Source organism: Ursus maritimus, unplaced genomic scaffold (genome assembly GCF_017311325.1).
Source record: "Ursus maritimus isolate PB19 unplaced genomic scaffold, ASM1731132v1 scaffold_3, whole genome shotgun sequence".
NCBI classification, from domain to species: Eukaryota; Metazoa; Chordata; class Mammalia; order Carnivora; family Ursidae; genus Ursus; species Ursus maritimus.
This window is the reverse complement of record NW_024425563.1, coordinates 44,052,015-44,071,103: the sequence shown is the minus strand read 5'-3', so window position 1 is coordinate 44,071,103 and position 19,089 is coordinate 44,052,015. Positions and strand designations below refer to the sequence as shown.

Genomic DNA, 19,089 nt, shown 5'->3' with positions numbered 1-19,089 from the left:
AAAGGACACATTCTTAAATGAGATTTCAGCGGTGGCTGGGTGGCTCATTCGGTTAGGCATCTGCCTTGGGCTCAGGTTATGATCTTGAGGTCCTGGGATCAAGTTCCACATCAGGCTCCCTGCTTGGAGGAGAGTTTGCTTCTCCCTCTGCCCCTCACCCCACTTGTGCTCTCTCTCTCTCAAATAAATAAATAAAATCTTAAAAAAAGAATATTTTAAAAATAAAATGAGATTTCAGATACAGAAATTAAATTCAACCCACTACACGTAGAACTTATTTTAAGGCTGTTTTCCCTCATTGATCACTCCTGAGGCCTTCATACAATGAAGTAGCAATGAGATCCAAGTGCCTGCTCCTCTTGGAGGTGACACAATGCCTCCCACAGAAAGCATTCTAGTGGGCCTCCAGGTCTTGGACTGAGTCCCAAGTAAAATGGGGGGTGGCATAAGGTTTCAGGGGTCCTGTTGCTGAATTCCTTCTGAATTTAGAGATGGCCAAGTTGGGGTGTTGGCCTTTTATGGTGACTCTTTGGTGTTCATGCTGCTCTGTGGCCACCTAAAGTCTCATTCTTATTAAACTGGAATCTGGCTGGCCCACTTTCCGTTGTGCTCTGTACCACTGTGCTAGATAAAACCCTTAACCCTTGGTACTCCAGCCTCTTCATCAGTAGAACTAGGAGGGAAAAGAAATGAATACATATGAAGGGCACGCAGCCTAGGTACTTTACATATGTTATCTCATTTACCAGAACCATGTTCCAAGGTAAATATTACCATTACTAACTTCTGCAAGGAGGAAAATGAGACTCAGAAAGGTTAAGTAACTTGCCCAAGGTAGCCTAGTTAGTAAGTAAGGGGGTCAAGATTTGAATTCGGATCTGTCTGACTCTGGAGCCACGTTGCGTCTCCAGAGGCCCAGGATCATTTGCTCTATGTGTTACACATGGGAGCCCCTAGCAGGAAAGCAAAGCCCTGTGTCAATCCCCCTGCGTGAAAAGTCAAAGTGTGAGCATCGCAGCTGAGTTCACTGGCCTTTACTTCTCTCTCCAGGTGGTCTGGATCTGGGGCCCTGCCTTCGGAGCCACAGCACAGTCCTCCAGAATTTAAATTTTGTAGAGTAGAGCTAATTTTTTACGTCATGAGTAGTGTGGAAATGTAAAATAACCATATCTGGATCCAAAATAAAAAAATAATTCCTCTGAAAAGCCCCATGAAGATTGGCTGGCTGCTCGCATCCCATGTCTCACTAACGTATTTCACAAAGGATGCTCTCTCGCTGCCTGCCCTGTCTTCTGACAAATATTTGGCCGTCTTAGCTGAGTGGTGTGACGGTTATCCTAAGTATCTCCAGAGCACTGTCTACTCAGGGTACATGGGTGACTTACAAGGAAGACCCTTATGGGCATCCTTCAGTTTCTTCGGCTTTTCTTTTCTGAGAACCACCACCACGGGTGCAGATCAGCTCCTTGCAGGGGTCACCAACGGCAGAAGCAAACACAAGTTTGATTCTCAGTTTGTGCTCACTGAGGATCCGTGGACCTTCCTGTAACCAGAAACACAATAGGACAGTCAGAACTCTTTGGGGTCAATTGGGGGTTAAAGAGTACATGGTCATGGATGTGAAGATTTGTCTTCTCAGGCTGCTGATTCTTCTTAATCCCAGATTCCATATTAAAGTCGTGTATAAGAAAGCCTGGGGAGAGGAGCTGGTTTTCGACAAGCCCATTCCCACCACTGAGGAACGAATTAGACTTCGGCACCATTGCCCTGTGAGAGTGCATTGGAGTTACCCTGCAGGGACAGACCCCTACACAAATGCATGTGTCACTGGGAGGCTTTATATAACGTGCACTTGTTTAATAACACAGCCAAACATAACTGTGAGGGAAAAAACCAGATCCAACATCTACAGCAAAAAAAAAAACACAAAACAGTTTTTGTCAAAGATTGGTTTGGAACCATTGATTACTTGATGGGTGGTTAATTCATTTGTCCTTTTAAGATTTAGATATTTCTTCTCCAATCCCGGGAGATCCTTGAAGAATAAAGTTACGTCTTTCCAGTTCTTTATTAAATAAGAACTTACAAAATCAAATTCTAAAATCTGTGGCCTATAAGTTGAGGTCGATATAAGTCCAGTTAAACATAGTAGATGGTCCCTTAATGCTTATCAAACACAAGTTTTCAGAGCCAAGAACTGTGCTAGTGGAGGGGTGCCTGGCTGGCTCAGTTGGTTGAACATCTGATCTTGATTTCAGCTCAGGTCCTGATCTCAGGGTCGTGGGATGGAGCCCCGTGTTGGGCTCCGCACTGGGCATGCAGCCTGCTTGGGATTCTCTCTCCCTCTAACCTCACTCTCTCTTAAAAACAAAAAAGAAAAGAGAAAAGAAAAGAAAGCACTGTGCTAGTGGAGAACATAAAGATGTGGGGTGCGTGGTTCCTGCTCTTACCTAGGTCCCTCTGACTTCCCAGGACCATTGCAATCTGAATACCGTTGTACCAATGTTTCACAAGACCCTCTTGTCTTATCCCCTTTCATTGCCATCCTAATGCTTCATCTTTCTTCCTCTAATGCCTCTTGTCTCAAAGTCTTTCCTGTTCTGTTCTCCTCTTGCCCTTCTTTTGAGCCATGACCTGGGTCATGGCTTATATTCTCTATAAGGCCCCTTCCTGACTCCTGCACTAAGAGCCTCAAGTTTTCTTCTGAACACCAGTCACATCCAGGGTGGCTTCTACCCATATGGCACTCATTCCGTGCTGCCTCAAATTATTAGGGATATGAGCGGCCTCACTAACAAAATTGTAAATCCCACTGAGGTAGGAATTATCTCTAACACATCTGATTTCCCCAAAGCTAGTCAACAAAAGATCTTAGTAAAACTGGTCCATAATGAAGCTGATGTAAGTCAGATTGGGAAATCTTCAAAGAAGAGAGACTTGAGCTAGTCAAAGAGCGATATGGTTTTGATAAAAACAAAGAGGCAAAGGAAGACAATGTCACTTGGTTCAAGGAGCTTGAACAAAGGCACAGAATGAAAAGGAAACCAAATGTGTGCAGGAAAGCATAGAGAAGGTGGTCAGACTAGAGAAATGGTTTCGTGCTGGGGAACAAAGGTGGAAATTTTTCTCGTAAATAGGGTGTTGTCTGGTTATACACGCCTTAAAATCCGGAAAGAGGGAATCACACTTGATGTCTTAAGATCATCTCAGGTACCAGTCAAAGGAGGGGTAGTTGTAACTGGGGTCTGTGTTGAGGAGGATTTCGAGACCCTATCTTTGTTCACCTGAACAGAAGGTCATGAATAGTCAGTGATAGCCGCCACAGGTGCCTCGCTGGGGGATTGAACCAGGCATGTTACACACTTGCCATCTCTACTAGACTGAGTTATGAATGGTTTCTGAGAAGAGAGATGACAGATTCCAGTGTTTATCCTGGTGATAGGAAGAAGGTGCACACTTTGGGAAGATGTTGTGAACTCAGGCTTGAGGTCATGAGGGCTTGGGCTCGGCGCTGGAATAGAGACGAGGAGTCACCTGCATCCGGAAAATAAGCAGATATGGGGGTGGAGAAGAGCAAAGCATTACAGCTGGCTTTATGGTTTTAAGCCTGAGTGTTAAGGACAACGAAGAATCTTTCCTTTTGTAAGAACATAGATTGTAATCATGTGCAAACTGAGACAAACTGTGCCGACTGCCTCTACTCAGCATCTTGGTCATGCAGGAGTTAAATATACAGAAAGCTGCAGAATGCTATTATTTTAGAGCCCTGTGAAAATGTAATTTGATTAGTCTATTGGACGATATTCCAAAGAACCAAATGTCTTCCATGAATCAGTCAGAAATGCTTAGGAAAACCAAAATAAAAAATGCTTTCTAAGCCAATAAAGGTGCTAATTAGTGCCTTCTGCATATCTCACTACATCTTCTCCAGTAATACATTTTGCAGGGTTAAGTGCGGTGTCTGCTGCTTCAGATGGCAGAAGTCCACCTAACAGTAGGGAGGGTGGCTGGAGACTCAAGTGTCTAAATGGGAATCAGAACTGGCATTTTAACCCATGCAATGGGATGTAGTGAGTAGAGCAAAGAACTTTTTTTCTTGCTTTAATTCTCTTCCAGACCAACCCTTATGAGCCTTAGGGATAAGAGGACCTTATTATTATTTTTCTTCCTCGATCCACCATTGCCTTTAAAGAGTAAAATCTGGTTTTAAAAACCTAATAAGGGTATCTTAGAAGGGAAAAAAAAATTGGGGAAAATATCAAGACCAAGCCACTGGAGAAGCGAGAAGGACGTAAGGAGACCCTAGCAGGCAGGGCCTTATGGGATTGATACAGGCCCATTCGGAGGTGTTCCACCTTCTGCCTGGGGCAGCCTGGAGCATGGTGACCACAAAGCTTGAGGAAAAGCAGGGTAACAGGAGCAGTTTGTCTGTCCCATGATGGCATGCCCTAGGTGTCAGATTCTTGTCATGGTCAGAGGTAGCGGACTTAAATGCTCCCGGGAGCCCGGCAGGTAACCACTAATGAACCAAGCGAGCAGGATGGAGACCGCAGAGGTTTGCAGCACACGTGGGCTCCGACAAATTGCTCCCTGAGGAGATCTGGACCCCGATGGGGCTGTATCTTCTGAGTTCTAAGGAAATTCAAGGAATCCCAGGGCTGGCGAGAACTGGGCCGCCAGCTGGTGCCTCTCAGTTCAGGTTCATTATTGAAAACGGGCAAAGGGAACAAGGACCTAACCCTGACAAGCCCAGGAAGTTTATCTTACAAATTAACGAAGTGGAAAAAAACAACAACAACTGAACTAACCAAAACCCAACAAACCCTCCAACAGGCAAGGAATAATAGTTTGAGAACTGTCTTGTGATACTCTCAACAGCTTGGTCCCAGTGCTGGAAAGGCCCATGATGGATTTATATTTTTTACTCCCTATGACTTTTCTGTGACAGAGTTCTATTTGTTTTGTAGGGCAGACATTCATCGTAACCGTGATCTCGCTACCTTTTAAAATTGTCATTGTGCATTCCGGGCTCAGTTAAGATCTCACCTCAGTGATATGCCTCAAGTCTTTATCGTTCTAGACTAGTGTTCCTTTCCCATTCAGCAGGGTCACTGAGCCTTTGAAAAAACAGCTGCAAACTACACGTATTCTTATCTCCACCCCCAAAATTTGGCACCCAGAGACAAGTTCACAGATACCTAGAGATCTGTTCGTAGTCTCCTACCCAGACAGGAACTCTGGCTCCAGACTGAAGAGCTTTTTGTTATTTTCAACCTTTTTTTTTTTTTTGTATGTTTCAATCATTTAGGTTTGTTTTTCCAAAATTTCTCCCCCACCTGCATATATTTCTTGCAGTGAAAAACTTGACTTTCTCATGGGAGTGCTGGGTGGCGACATTTCCAGTTTTATGCATGTCGCACATTCACACCCAGGAAAGCCACCATGGGAGGAAATGAGAAGGCTGGTGAACTTTCGGAGGAACTGGCCCGTGTTCTGAATGCTTCCCTGTGCAGACGTCTGCCGCAGCGTTACATCATGACACAGATCCTGAAGGCTGCCACGGCTCGTTCAGGAGCCGCCCAACAGTTAGCTCCTCCATTCTGTCCTCAGCACCGCTAACCAGGCAAATGGACCTTCGGCGTCATCTCTCTCACATTTATTTGTTTGCTCAAAAGCTATGTCCCTACACATACGTATAAACTCCTCTTTCTGGTTTTCAAATAAGCTACAGGACATTCTGTGGCAATGTGGTGTTTTGAAAAGAAACAACAGCAACAAATAGACATAAGCTGTGGCATCCTGCTGGCCATGGGAAATGTATTTAATCTCTCTGAGCCTCAGTTTGCCTCTCTGTTAAGGGGGATCCGTAATACTTATTTCATAGATTTGTTGTATGAATTAAAAGGGGTGGTGCATGCAACACGCTTAGCACATTGCTTCCTATAAAGTGAATGCTGAATAAATAGTAACTATCATTGCTATAATCAATAAACAAGGTAATGATACATTCCTAGACCTACTACTTTTGACTGCATGATCACTGGCTCATTACTCAACTCCTCAACTGAAAAATCAGGGTAGGTCCTAAATTTAAGACTGTCGTGAAGATTAGGAGATATAAATGCATGGCAGGTGCTCAACAAATGCTGGGTCCTTCATGTATTATTTGCCTGTCCCCACCCTTGCTCCTCTACCTTGTGGACCACGGGTGAGTATTTCAAAATGCCCTACCATCTCAGCAGACTTGCTACAGACACTCTCTGCTCTTGGCCACACCTCTTTTCCATACATCGAATTCTACCCATTCTTAAAAATCCAAGACAAGTACTGGTTTCTCCATGAAACCTTTGCTGACTACTTCATTTGCCACCGACTTCCCTCTCGACTGAACAAGTACATTTCTTCAAGTGGTTGTCACACAATTTAGCCATTAATTACATTCTGTCTTGTTCGCTACAGAGATGCCTTGTACCTCATGCTGATACCATCTCAGATATGGAAATCAATCCCATCCTCATTCATTTGAGGACCAGGTCTTCTATGTGCCTAAAAGAAATTAAGCTCATCTTCTCTTTTCTTTGTTGCAGTTTCTTTGCATGAACAAGGAATGGTGCACATGACTGTGAAGGACTACATGAGGTAGGTGGCAGGACCCACATGGCTCCAGTCCAGTATTTTACAGCCACATCTTTCATAAATGAAATGGAAGTGAGGAGACTTCTTAATAATGCCATGGATCTTGGGATCTTGCCACTGGTTTAGCCACAGCACCTAGAATGCTTTCACTAGCATTGAGAGAAATAGTGGTTCTTTCAATATCATAAAGGAGTGAGCAAATTCAATCAACAAATGCTGGCGTGGGGGTGGGGAAGGAATTTAATTAAAACACGCGCATAAAAGGCATTGACTGTAAGACAACTGTTCAGAAGGACCGGTTCATAGAACAGTTGCATTCGTATTCTTACATTGTCAATGTTATTCATCACCACGCTGTTTGACCTTTGAACAACATGGCTTTGAACTGTGTGGGTCCACCTATATGCAGACTTCTTTTAAATTCAAGTATAATTACCATACAATGTTGGTTTCCGGTGCACAATGTAACGATTTAACCATTTTATACATTTCTCAATGATCATCAAGATAAGTGTACTCTTAATTCTATTTCACCCATCCCAGCACCCGCCTCCCCTTTGGCAACCACCAGTTTCTTCTCTGTATTTAAGAGTCGGGGGTTTTATGTTTATCTCTTTTTTCTTTATTTGTTCACTTGTTTTGTTTCTTCAATTCCGCATATGAGTGAAATCACATGGTATTTGTCCTTCTCTGACTGACTTGTTTCACTCTGCAGATTTTTATAAGTACAATACAGTACTGTAAATGTGTTTTCCTTTTGATTTTCTTAATACCGTTTTCTTTTCTCTAGCTCACTTTATTGTAAGAACAATTTATTGCCTATGACATACAAAATATGGGCTAATCGGCTATCATCAGGAGGGCTTTCAGTCAACAGTAGGTTATTAGTTGTTAAGTATTAGGGGAGTCAAAAGTTATACATAGATTTTTGACGGTGTCGGGGGGTCAGTTCCCTTAGCCCCCATGTTGTTCAAGGGTCAACTGTGCATAAGATTTCCAATGTTTCAGGTAGAAAGCAGCGAGAGGATGGACTAGATCTCAAAGGAGTGCCTAACAGCAGCGGCAACAGCATCACCTCAGAACTTAACAGCATTGCAAATTTTTGAGCCCCATCCCAGACACTCTGAGTCAGGAAATCTGGAGGTGGGGTTCAGAAATCTGTGCTTTTGCAAGCCCTTCAGATGATTCTGAGAAACACTCTGGTTTCTAAACCACTGGCCATAGACTGTGAGCATTCTGAGGTTGGGAACTCTGCACCCATGCCTCAGCTACCCTGGCATTTTCAGGACAATATCGACGTGTTGAAAACCAAATATGCAGCACTGTATCCCTCTGACTCCCACGAAGTCACAAGCAAAATGCCACTCTGTCATAGTTTTTCCCTCTTAGCAGATGAGCTATTTTTGCTGCTCACAGAATCAGAGAGCCCTAAAGGACCCCAAAAATCTCTCAGGCAACTTTCTCCTTTTGTTGAAGAGGAAAATGAAAGCCAAGGTCCGTGACTCACTCCTGCTCTCGTGGCTTGATTAGAAACGTGACTATCCAGGGATTCTCCTGGATCGCAGGCCAGGGCAGTTTCTGGGTGGCTCTGCTGAACATTGCAAAGTATGGCGTGATCCTCAAACCCAGAATGAAACAGAAATATGGCAGGCCTCATACAAACTGAGGGGAGGCAACAAATAAAAGGATATCTTCCGCCTCTCTCCAGGGCTCCCAGCAAACTCAACCATCTGTTAAAACCAGAGTCTTTATTATTCAGAAACATACACTTTCTCTGCCTCAACGCAGAGAAGCAATTGAACAAAGAGACAAGGACCAGCTATTCTGACTGAATGTGGGAAAAGGACTAAGGCAAATTTAAGATAACTTGGTCTCCTAGGCAAACTTGATATCTGCTTTGTGTTCTTTGATTAATTCCAATCTTGTGCCAACTGGCTGCTATGACTGATGAGGCTAGATGTATCGATGCTATATCCGAGCTCTATAAAATTGAACTCTACCACGACAGGGCCTCATTCTGTTGGGAAGTGCTTCCAAATGACTTGCAATGCAGGCCTATTTGGATAGAGTGACACTCTTTTTTGTGGTAGTAGAGGAGTCGGTGACTATTGCACATGGATGGCCGCGGGAGCCCTGGAGACAGCATTTAGAGATTGTTAACCGTGCAATGTGGAATGCTTCACCGTTATGGGAATTAATCCGGAGTCACTTCAGTGCCTGCTCGCCGTGCCTCTTTCATCACACAATTTTAACTTCTTCGGAACGTTGGTGCCTAGCAGAGCTGTGTTCCTGAAAGGTTCCCCAATGATTCGCCATCTGTCAAAAGTGAGACGTTCTGTCACCTTTATAATGAGCACTGGCGGGCACCTAACACTTAAATTCTCATACCTTCTGTAACGCAACACTCTTGAAAAGAGAAGCAGCTTCTCCACTGCATGCTCTCTCTTCTTCAAAGGTGCGGCCATTATGGGATTATTAGAAATGAGGAGGAAATGCAAATGTTTGCTCTGGAAGGGAAAGATTCACAATGATCTCCCAGGCGACTATCTAAATCAACACATCTCATTGTTGGTATTTTCCCCGACTGCAGATCTCTGCATCCGTTTTCAGAAACTCCCACCCTTTCCAGAGGGACCAGTTTCAACTCTGGCTATTCTGCTGCAAGTATACCACAAAGGTATGTGATTTCCAGGCACCTGTCATCCAGAGAAATCATTCGGTGTGACAATGGAGTTCATGAAATTATAAATAGGCACTTGAGAAATAACTTGTTGAATGAATGGATGAGAGAATGAATAAAGGATTTTCAAAAAACTTGCAGGCACAATGTACACGAGTCAGTGGCATCAAACTAAATATCTGTCAATGGGGAGATGGCCAAACTATTGGCCAACCCATTTTTTGGAATTCTATACAGTGATAAAAGGAATAGGCAGAGAGAACTATATACACTGACCTAGAATGATCTCCCAGTCATATTTTTCAGGGGAAAAAGGCAAGATGCAGAAAGATACATAGAGTATGCTACTATTTATAGAGTGATCCGGTAACAACTAGAAAACATATGTAACAGAAAAATATCTGGAAGGATTTGTGGGGGTAATAGCTAAGGGGAAAGAGAGCTTTATGTATAATATAGTAATTTTTTAACAAGATGAATATATTTTAGGTATTTCTTGCATAATTAAATATAAATAAGAGTTAATGATATTAAAAATATGTTTAGTGACAAATCAATCAATGAATACATTCTTAGATATGAGGCTGTGAACCTCTGGAAGGCAGAACTATGTCCCTGTTCTTTTTTGTGCCATGGGTGCCTAGCAGAGAGCCTAGAACATGACAGATGTTCAGTAAATATTTGTATAAACGGGCAGGATAAATATTTGTACAATGAGGTCAATACGATCACAAATCAAATCTTTCATACACAATTTAGATTTCTCGCGGGAATTTTTTTTCTTCCTTGAAATTTTATTATTTTAAGGTATCAAGTGATTGGTACCCCTGTTCTCCAGTTGTTTCCAATGATTAGGCTATCCAAGCTGAGCCATTTAAGCTCTGCAGTAAGAATTTTTGGCTTATCTTTTCTTCCTTGATTGAATCAGGAGGCAAAGCACCAGATCTCTTTGTCACACAAGAAAGTGTGAACGTGATGTTGGGTAATGTGTGGTAAGTGGGCCTGCCCAGTGAGACTACAGGTGGCTGTTGTTAAATGTGTGAATGGCTAAATAAATGAATTGTAATTAATCCAATTTAAACGATGAAGTCATGAAAGTAAATCATCCAAACTATCTCAAATAAGCTACGTAGTGTTGCATGGAAAGTAGAGGCAAACAGAAACTTGCAACAAAAGAGCCGAGCAAACCTAGGAAAACCTTATCGAAAGTTCTGCTTCCCATACCGTCCATGAGTTTTAAAAGGTCAATAGCATAGTCATCAAGGAGAAGGTCAGTAATTGGGAAGTAGTTGGTATACATAAATATAATTTCCAGATAACCAAAGTTTATTATTTTAAGTGCCAAATCTGAGCCGAACAATTTGAAGAAAGCACTTCTTATTTCTCACCCATGTCGAAAAAAAAAAAAGGAAAATACAGAACATATTTTAATCCTACTTAGGGACCAAAAAGCATTACTTGCAAGTATCAGTCCTTGGAGTCTGCATTTAGTGATATCCTCAAAAGATCTGTGTAGCTGACGATGCCCCCAGACTGATTCTCTTTAAAAACGTTCTTTTTTGAGTTCTATTGGGGTTTTTTTTTGAAACTATTTATTTATTTATTATAATAATATTTTTTATTGTATTATGTTAGTCACCATACAGTACATCCCTGGTTTCTGATGTAAAGTTCCATGATTCATTAGTTGCGTATAACACCCAGTGCACCATGCAATACGTGCCCTCCTTACTACCCATCACCAGCCTATCCCATTCCCCCACCCCCTCCCCTCTGAAGCCCTCAGTTTGTTTCTCAGAGTCCATAGTCTCTCATGCTTCATTCCCCCTTTTGATTACCCCCCCTTCTTTATCCCTTTCTTCTCCTACCGATCTTCCTAGTTCTTATGTTCCATAGATGAGAGAAACCATATGATAATTGTCTTTCTCTGCTTGACTTATTTCACTTAGCATTATCTCCTCCAGTGCCATCCATGTTGCAGCAAATGTTGAGAAATCATTCTTTTTGATGGCTGAGTAATATTCCATTGTATATATGGACCACAACTTCTTAATCCAGTCATCTGTTGAAGGGCATCTCGGCTCCTTCCATGATTTAGCTATTGTGGACAATGCTGCTATGAACATTGGGGTGCATATGGCCCTTCTCTTCACTACGTCTGTATCTTTGAGTTCTATTGTTTACAGGGTTTTCTTCCCCCCCCTTCGCTTTCATATTGCCATGAACTACCATTTCCTTGTGGCTATCAGTGTATCACTTCTCACTTCTGACCCAGAATCTCCCTGCCCTATCTAACTTAACATTTGCCTATTATGAAATGGAAAGTCAGATAAATAAACTCATTGGTCTTGCACAGAAAGTACAGATAAGCAGACGCTGAGTGGGAGTGATGGACTATCCTTGAAGTAAGTATGTATGAGCTCTAGTAGATGCAACATCTATTTGTCTACTTAGATTCCTCTTTCACTTAATTTCTGGAAGATTGGAGGGGGTGGCAAGGTGACTAGGAAAGAAAAACAGATTTTGTTAAGTGAACTGTTACTGGATAAAGATATTCATATTTTTCCCACAGCATTCCTGAATGGCTGGAATTTTGGGAAAAAGATCCAGTGGAGATTCTCTTGGATCTGGGATTTGGTGCAGATGAGCCAGACATCTGCACACAAATCCCAGCCAGATTCCTGGGTTGTGGCTCAGCCGCCAGAGGAATCAACATCCGGGTTTTTCTTGAAGCTCAAAAGCAGCGAATGGACCTTGAGAATCCTGACTTGTATGGTAAGTGGGGGCTGCGTGGCTTCCGAATCTCAGTGATGAGTGTGAGTGGCCAGATGAGCCACAGTATCGGAAGTGACTCTCTGGAAGATGTGAGTGGTAGCAGTCACCCCTCTATTGCAGTGGCCTAGAAAAGAAATGTGTACGTCTTGATCACTCTACGTGTCTGCTGCAGGTTCATGTGAGCGTTTGGGGGAAAGGCGATCTGCTCCATGTTGTCCTCCTGTGTGGACATCTGGAATGTCACTGGTTGCAATGACAGAGACAGGATGGAAATGGAGAATCATACTTGACTCTTACCTCTTTCTGCTCAGAATTTACCCATTGATTTCATAGTCCTATTTAATTGGCTAAAATCAGTCACACGGCCACACTTAACTCCAAAGGGGTGAGAATGTGCAATCTTACCATATGTCCAGAAAAAAGAAAATGCAATACCAGTGAACAGCACTAATGTATACCATAACCACATACCTCGGAGGCAGAGGAACCGGGATCTCACAAAGCTTATCACCAGTCACAGGTAGAACCTTAATTTCCTCATATCTGAGGCTTAGAACTCTTCTTAATTGCAAAATGAGGTGTAAGTGGTAGGTAGTGATAGGTATTAAGCTGTCACATCTCCAAATTTTTGGATTAACTATGCCTAAATCTCTTAGTTATCATGCATGCTGCTATTTTTTCCCCAACTGGTGGTCAATGGAATGCTTTTCTCTAGGACATTACTAGGATGTTCTTAGAGAGTGTGTGTACTGTGCTCAAATAATTTGGGGGAAAGATGCCTGAGGTAAAACAGGTTTATTTACTTCAGAATTTGCTTACTATGCCGAAGCGCACTCTCGGTCTCCTCGAGAGGGTGCAGGGCAGCATTTTCAAAAGCATTTAGATACAAAACCCTTCTTGGAGGAGCATTGAAGAACATCTCCATGGGATAGAGTTTGCAGAATTCTGGACTGGAGAAAAATGCCAAAATTGTTTCTTGAAATACGTTCTTTAAATAAATTCATGAATGTCAAGGAGATAAAGTATTTTTCTCAAACAAATATCTTAGATTTTTCATTTTAGTCTCTGTTTCCCCCATTTTCATGTGGGTGAAATGGGTCTCAAAATGTCAGCAATGCAATATCTAAGAGTATGTATCCCCGAAGATGTTGCGATGCCATGTTTCTTTACCTTTTAGGAGAAATTAGTGTCATTCTTTGTTGTCTCCTCCTCCAAGCCATAGGGAGATGCGAGTTCTTTGATCGGTTCTTTCTTTGGAGAAAATAATAACACTTATCATTATTTGGGAAGTGTTTGACCTGAGCTGTGAAGTAAACACAGATGAAATTGACACACAGATTATAGAAGACCTGGGAGATGGCCCCTAGTCCTGTGATTGTACCCCACCCTTACTTCCACCATCAACACTGGGCTAATAATACACAGTAACTTCTCACTCAACACCAGGAAACTTTTGATTCAAGAAAACTGAGAAGGTCAAATGTAAAACAAGCAATAATGAGATTAGTTGGTTGTTCTAAAAACCGAAGGGAAAAGTATGCCTCATTCAAAGTCAATAAAAAAGGTTCAAACTTAAAGGGATGAGAATCAATTGGTTCATTGTTCAATCTTCCCAAAGGCAAAAACAAAACTAACAAACAAACAAACAAACCCAAGTAAAAACCCCACTCATCTAATGCCACAAGACCGTGTTCTCTGAATTGACTTAACCAGTTAAATGGATAGATTTTATATTTAGTCTAAGTATAAAAATCTGCTATAGGACAATCATAAAAGTACAGTTATGACTCATCCGTACCCTTGGGCTCACAAAAATAAAAGATTAGCCTCAACTACAGCTGAATTTAGGGGAAAATGTAATCAGAATGCTTCTGAAAATATCCAGAACCCAAGAGTTCCTCTTTTAAGAATATCACAACCTTCTGTGAAAAGTCCATCACACTTTTTTAAGTTGAAGGATCAGTAGACACAGCCTTCCCCTTTCCAGTGAAGGGAGCAGGTAGACACAAGGATATGCTCATGGGACAGTCAGTAGCATTGCAGGGCTGGTGCAAACAACAGAACAGAGGACACTGTCCTTACCCACCAATGTGGCCTTTGACCACTGCTGATCAATGCAACCCAGCATGCTATCACTGAAGTTGAGAAAAGGCTGTGTAATAAAAACAAAGTGTTCTGTTTTCATCATTTTGGTTTTATTATCTGGAGACACCAAAACTATTTTTCACCATTTTCTTTTGAAGTGGCAATGTCTCCCCAAATTTTCCCAGCTGCACTGGGTCCCTTCCGTATGCCAATGAAGTCAATACTTGTGTATTGCCTAAATGAACCATCCAGAAAGACTTACAAGTTGAGGAACTGGTTCATTTGAAAAAGCAAATGGATTTTCACATTAATGACTGTCTTCTCTTGGATGATTGAGGACCATATAATCCCATCCTGAGTCTTACACATTTATAACTTTAACTACTGATATATGTACAGCATTGTGCTTTTCACAACAGATGTGAGAGATACATAAGATGGGTATTATTACCCTCATTCTCCAAATGAGGAAACTGACCATTTCCTACGTGCTTGGCACAGGCCCTAAGCACCTTATTTCTATTAATTCATTTACTCTGACATCACACTTCCAGGGATTAGTTGACCTGGGATTTGGATCCAGGCCTTCTGACTCCATATTCCATGATCTTTTGCACACTAGTAGGTGACAGTATAAGTGGAGATGGTGGAGATGATTAGGATATCTACCACCTAAAGCCATGGAAGAATACACAAGTTCACCTCATATGAAAGGGCTAGGTTCACTCTTTACCATTTAGTTTAATGTATATGATTAAATTAAGACTCATCCTCGCCTATAGTTTTTATGGATTCACACATAAAAACTACAGGCATATATGAGTGTATACAGTCATGCATATTTAACTAAATATAAAATGTGTTCACTTTTCCCATGACACAATGGCATCTCCTTATGTTGGGGAATCACCTGCATAATAACTGGTGGCACGTACTGAGAAAAACTTGAGTTTCAAGAGCTTGTAGTCCTTCCCATCTTGAAAATCACACGTGTCACCAACCTTTTCAATTTTGACTACATTCATGCAGTTTCATGGAAAAGACCCACTCTAAAAATTCTGCGTTCCTTGTATTGTTCAGGTCGTTTCCGACAGCTGGAGATCCTGGACCACGTAGCCAACGCCTTCTCATCTTTGCTGAATAATGTTAACATCCTGCAGAACAAAGCTGAAGAGGAAGATGGAGGGGAAAATGTGCAAAGAACCTCAGTGAGTGAAGCCAAAGAACATCGAAGAAGAATGGGTGAACTTTTCAAGAAAGCTTCAAAGCAGAGCATTAGGAGAGATTGCAGCCCAGAAGCGTCAGGGTCACTGAAGATGAGGGGCAAATTTTCCATCACCTGTGCAAAATCAGGAGAGTGTGCAGCAGAGTTACCAGTTGTGACAAACAACCATGGCCAAAGTCATTTGTCTCCTTCATCAGAGCACTCGTCTCTCCAAGCCTGTGATGATTTGGAACCTCGTCATTCTCCCCGAGCTCTTCTGAGCAAGCAATGGCCTTGCTCATCCACACTGGCCAAGAGGGCTCCTCTTTCCTGTATGTCTGAGGGGTCAGTCAAGGACAGAACTCAAAAGGTGAACTCTATTCAAACTAACAAGCTCAAGAGCTTGTCTCATCTTGCAAGTGAAGCACCAGACTCCTTTGAAATGGAAGAGGTCAGTATTATACCTACACGCTCAACTTCTAAGAGAACAACCCTCCCCAAGGCATTTTCTGCCACCTACATTCAGTTGACCCCTTACTCTTTCACCCCCGCAGTGTTATATCTTATTGTTCCAAACTTCTGTTTTTAGTTTAGGACATTTCAGGCCATTCTAGCATGCTTCCAGCCACTCTCTAACTTACCTTGTTTCACCGTCTTAGAGGGTCAGTTCAGCTACTTCCCACTCAATGCAACTTGGCCACCACCTCCACTCTGGGTTCTCACAGCCTTGGTAGGGAGAGCTTATATGGCAAAGGCTGTACATGTGTGTCAATGACATCTCCCCCGCTGGTCTGTCAGCTCCTTGGTGACCAGGTTTTGTCCTCAAGGAGATGTGTCTTGGAAATATTTCCCCCATGATGCCTCATGCAGGGCCTTGGGCAAAGAAGTAGGGACTTGGGTTTGGTTTCGACTTTATAGGGCTAGTATTTTATTTGTTTGCTTGCTTTGGAATTTATCAGTATTCACATAACTTGACCTCCATTGTACATACATATATTCACCACTCTGTGCACCAAGAACTTTCCGTGTCAGCCTCATTCCTAGGCCAGTACACCTTTCTGGGACTGGTCCCACCTTCTTCTGGCGCCCAAGCCATTGTCATTGTCTGCCTCACTCTATGCTGCCATGAGTCAATGCTGGAAAAGTGTGAATGCATCTGAGGCTGAGGCGTAGGGGTAGTTCTCCCACTTCTGGTTCTCCCTGGCCTGCACGGCAGCGCAGCACCCCTTGGCATGGGTCCTGTGGGCTGACTGAAGTTCACGCAGTCCATCCTTTTTACCACATCTTATGCAGCCTGATCACCATACATTCTGTTCTTAAAACATGGGCGTGAAACACACGATAGGAAAAAGATTACACTTTCACAGACCCTCTCCCCACTCGTGCCTCTTCACACTGCCTCTCCACACCATTCATTTCCCATCCACCCAGGGTCAGAGCCCAGTAACCCCATACACTTTTCTCTCCTGACTGGGAGAAGGGCTAACGTCAGTCAATTTTATATATATATATATATATTATTGNTTATATATATATATATTATTGATTATATATATATATATTATATAGTCACATATTTTGCAATATGCTCCTTCATCTTTACCTTCGCTCACTCATGCTAATTTTCACCCTCATTTAGTTGACACCCCCACATGCACTCCTCAGTCTTTTATTAAAAACATATATACACATTTTCACACATTTCTCTTTTCTTTAATATAATGACAAGGAAGAACAAAAGAGCAAAATTTTCCCCTTTATCACGTAAATTATCCAGAAGTGGGGCAGGATATTCTTATTCAAATCCCAAGGTGGGCCCACCTTTCCTTTGGGCCCTAGATATGCAAGGCATACTGATGGGCTCTGGGGGGCAGACTCCACCCTCTAAGGGAACCTCTGTACAGTGGCAGGGATGGGTACAGAAACCAGTAACATGCAGGGAGAGTGCCAGCTTTACTGGTGAAATTTATGTCACTCTAGACCTGTTTGGAATATTTGAGGAGCAAGAAGAGAGGTTCTTAACCAGCCAGGGGACTGAGAGGACCAAGGAACTTGGGGGAAGTAAGGCTGACCCATAGCCCTAGAAGAAGAGGAAGTAGGTGAATATGCCTATTGGTAGCCCCTCCCATCCCACAGAGAGGTAAAGTTTGCCTCAAAATACATAGCTGTCAATGATCCTAATATCTATGTATATATGTTTATATGTGTATGTGTCTTCTGTCAGAAATGATTTCAAGAACCTTAAAATATTTTTAAAAAGAACCTTAAAATATTAATCTGAATGTAAACCAATAGCCTACAAATGAATAAAAATTACAAATGGAGAAAAAGCAGACCTTTGGTCTCGCACCCTGATTTGAAGGTAAACTGAGGTGGCACTAAGAAAAATTATTTTCTTTTAATTCAATCTTGCAAAGATTATTTAATTAACAAACTACTCTTTAAAGTACTATAAAGAATATCAAGAAAATCTGCGGTCCAAACAAGAAATGTCACCATCTCCAGCCTGTTGGCATACCCCACGGGCGCTACTGTCCCCTTACAAAGTTTTCTATGCTTCGGGCTAGACTGACTTAGAGGAAAATAATGTCCACTGGATGCCTTCTAGATGTGAGAGTACCGGGAGAGATAAATATCATATTCAGCATAAAAAGGACTGAGAAAAGTGTGTTAATTCTTTCATGGTACACTTCAAATATTCTTAAAAGACCATTATTCAAGGAAAAGCTGTCTAGTAGTATATGTGGGGGTGGGAAGAAACTCAGACACCAAAATAAAAGGAAACAAACTCACCTGTGTTCAGGCACATAGTAGGCACTCAGTAAATATTTATGAATGAATAAGTCAACATGAAAAATATTTGATAAAATTAATTTAGTCTGTGGTGGATCCATAGAGTAACGGAATATTCTGTTGAACTACATAGCCAACTTTGTTATGGTGTTTCTTTAGTATTTGCCCAGATTTGTGTGTGTGAGAGGCTATCTGTGTATCTAAGGCAGAGAGAGCCCCCAAAACAATGTAAAAGAAGCTCACTACTTAAATGTTGTTTTTCTAAAAAATATACTTTAAATATTACATCCTCATCACAGACTGGGAGAAAAATATTTGTTTCACTCGATACCAATGGATGAGTAAATGAAGCTTGGGTAGGTTTCGTCTTAAACAGGAGCCAATGCCAGATTTAATAGTCATTTTTTAATGGCAAATTTAAAAATCCAATTATAAGAAATGAAAAATACGTGTGAAATTGGCAGATTTTCATGGCATTTAAAACATGAGCCAATGTCCTTAAATATCTAGCTATCAGAATTTCAGCTGCGATTGGCCAAAATTTGCCTCCAGATCAATCCATGGTGCTTTCCCTAACCCTACTAAAGGCTAAATTTGGCAATATTGGCTTACTTTTCAAAATTATGATTCCAAGAAAATTGTGCATAATTTTTTAATGCAGAAATCAACATATTTTTGTGTTTAATTTTACTTAGTAAAACTGAGTCTGCTCCTTTCTTTTTTAATTCCCAAACATATTGAGAATTTAATACTAATGAAGCATCTGCAATCGTAAATTGACTTACAGTCAAGGTAGGATGCTTCTTGATATCCACAATCAAGCATTTTAATCTTCCTCTCACTTCCACACAGAGATCCTGCTCTCTAGAATTCATATGTGAGAATATTGCCCGTATTATTAAATAATGCCAATGGG

The 19,089-nt window shown here is 41.7% G+C and overlaps 1 protein-coding gene across 1 annotated transcript in view; it reads left to right on the top strand.

Moving 5' to 3' along the window:
- The window catches only part of ITPRID1 (ITPR interacting domain containing 1), a 78,453-nt gene that overhangs the window by 10,539 nt on the left and 48,825 nt on the right, over positions 1-19,089 (top strand). The window contains exons 5-8 of the mRNA XM_040644550.1: positions 6,588-6,639; positions 9,227-9,313; positions 11,889-12,091; positions 15,257-15,831. Coding sequence (XP_040500484.1) covers positions 6,588-6,639; positions 9,227-9,313; positions 11,889-12,091; positions 15,257-15,831 — 917 coding nt within the window. The remainder of the gene's footprint in view (positions 1-6,587; positions 6,640-9,226; positions 9,314-11,888; positions 12,092-15,256; positions 15,832-19,089) is intronic.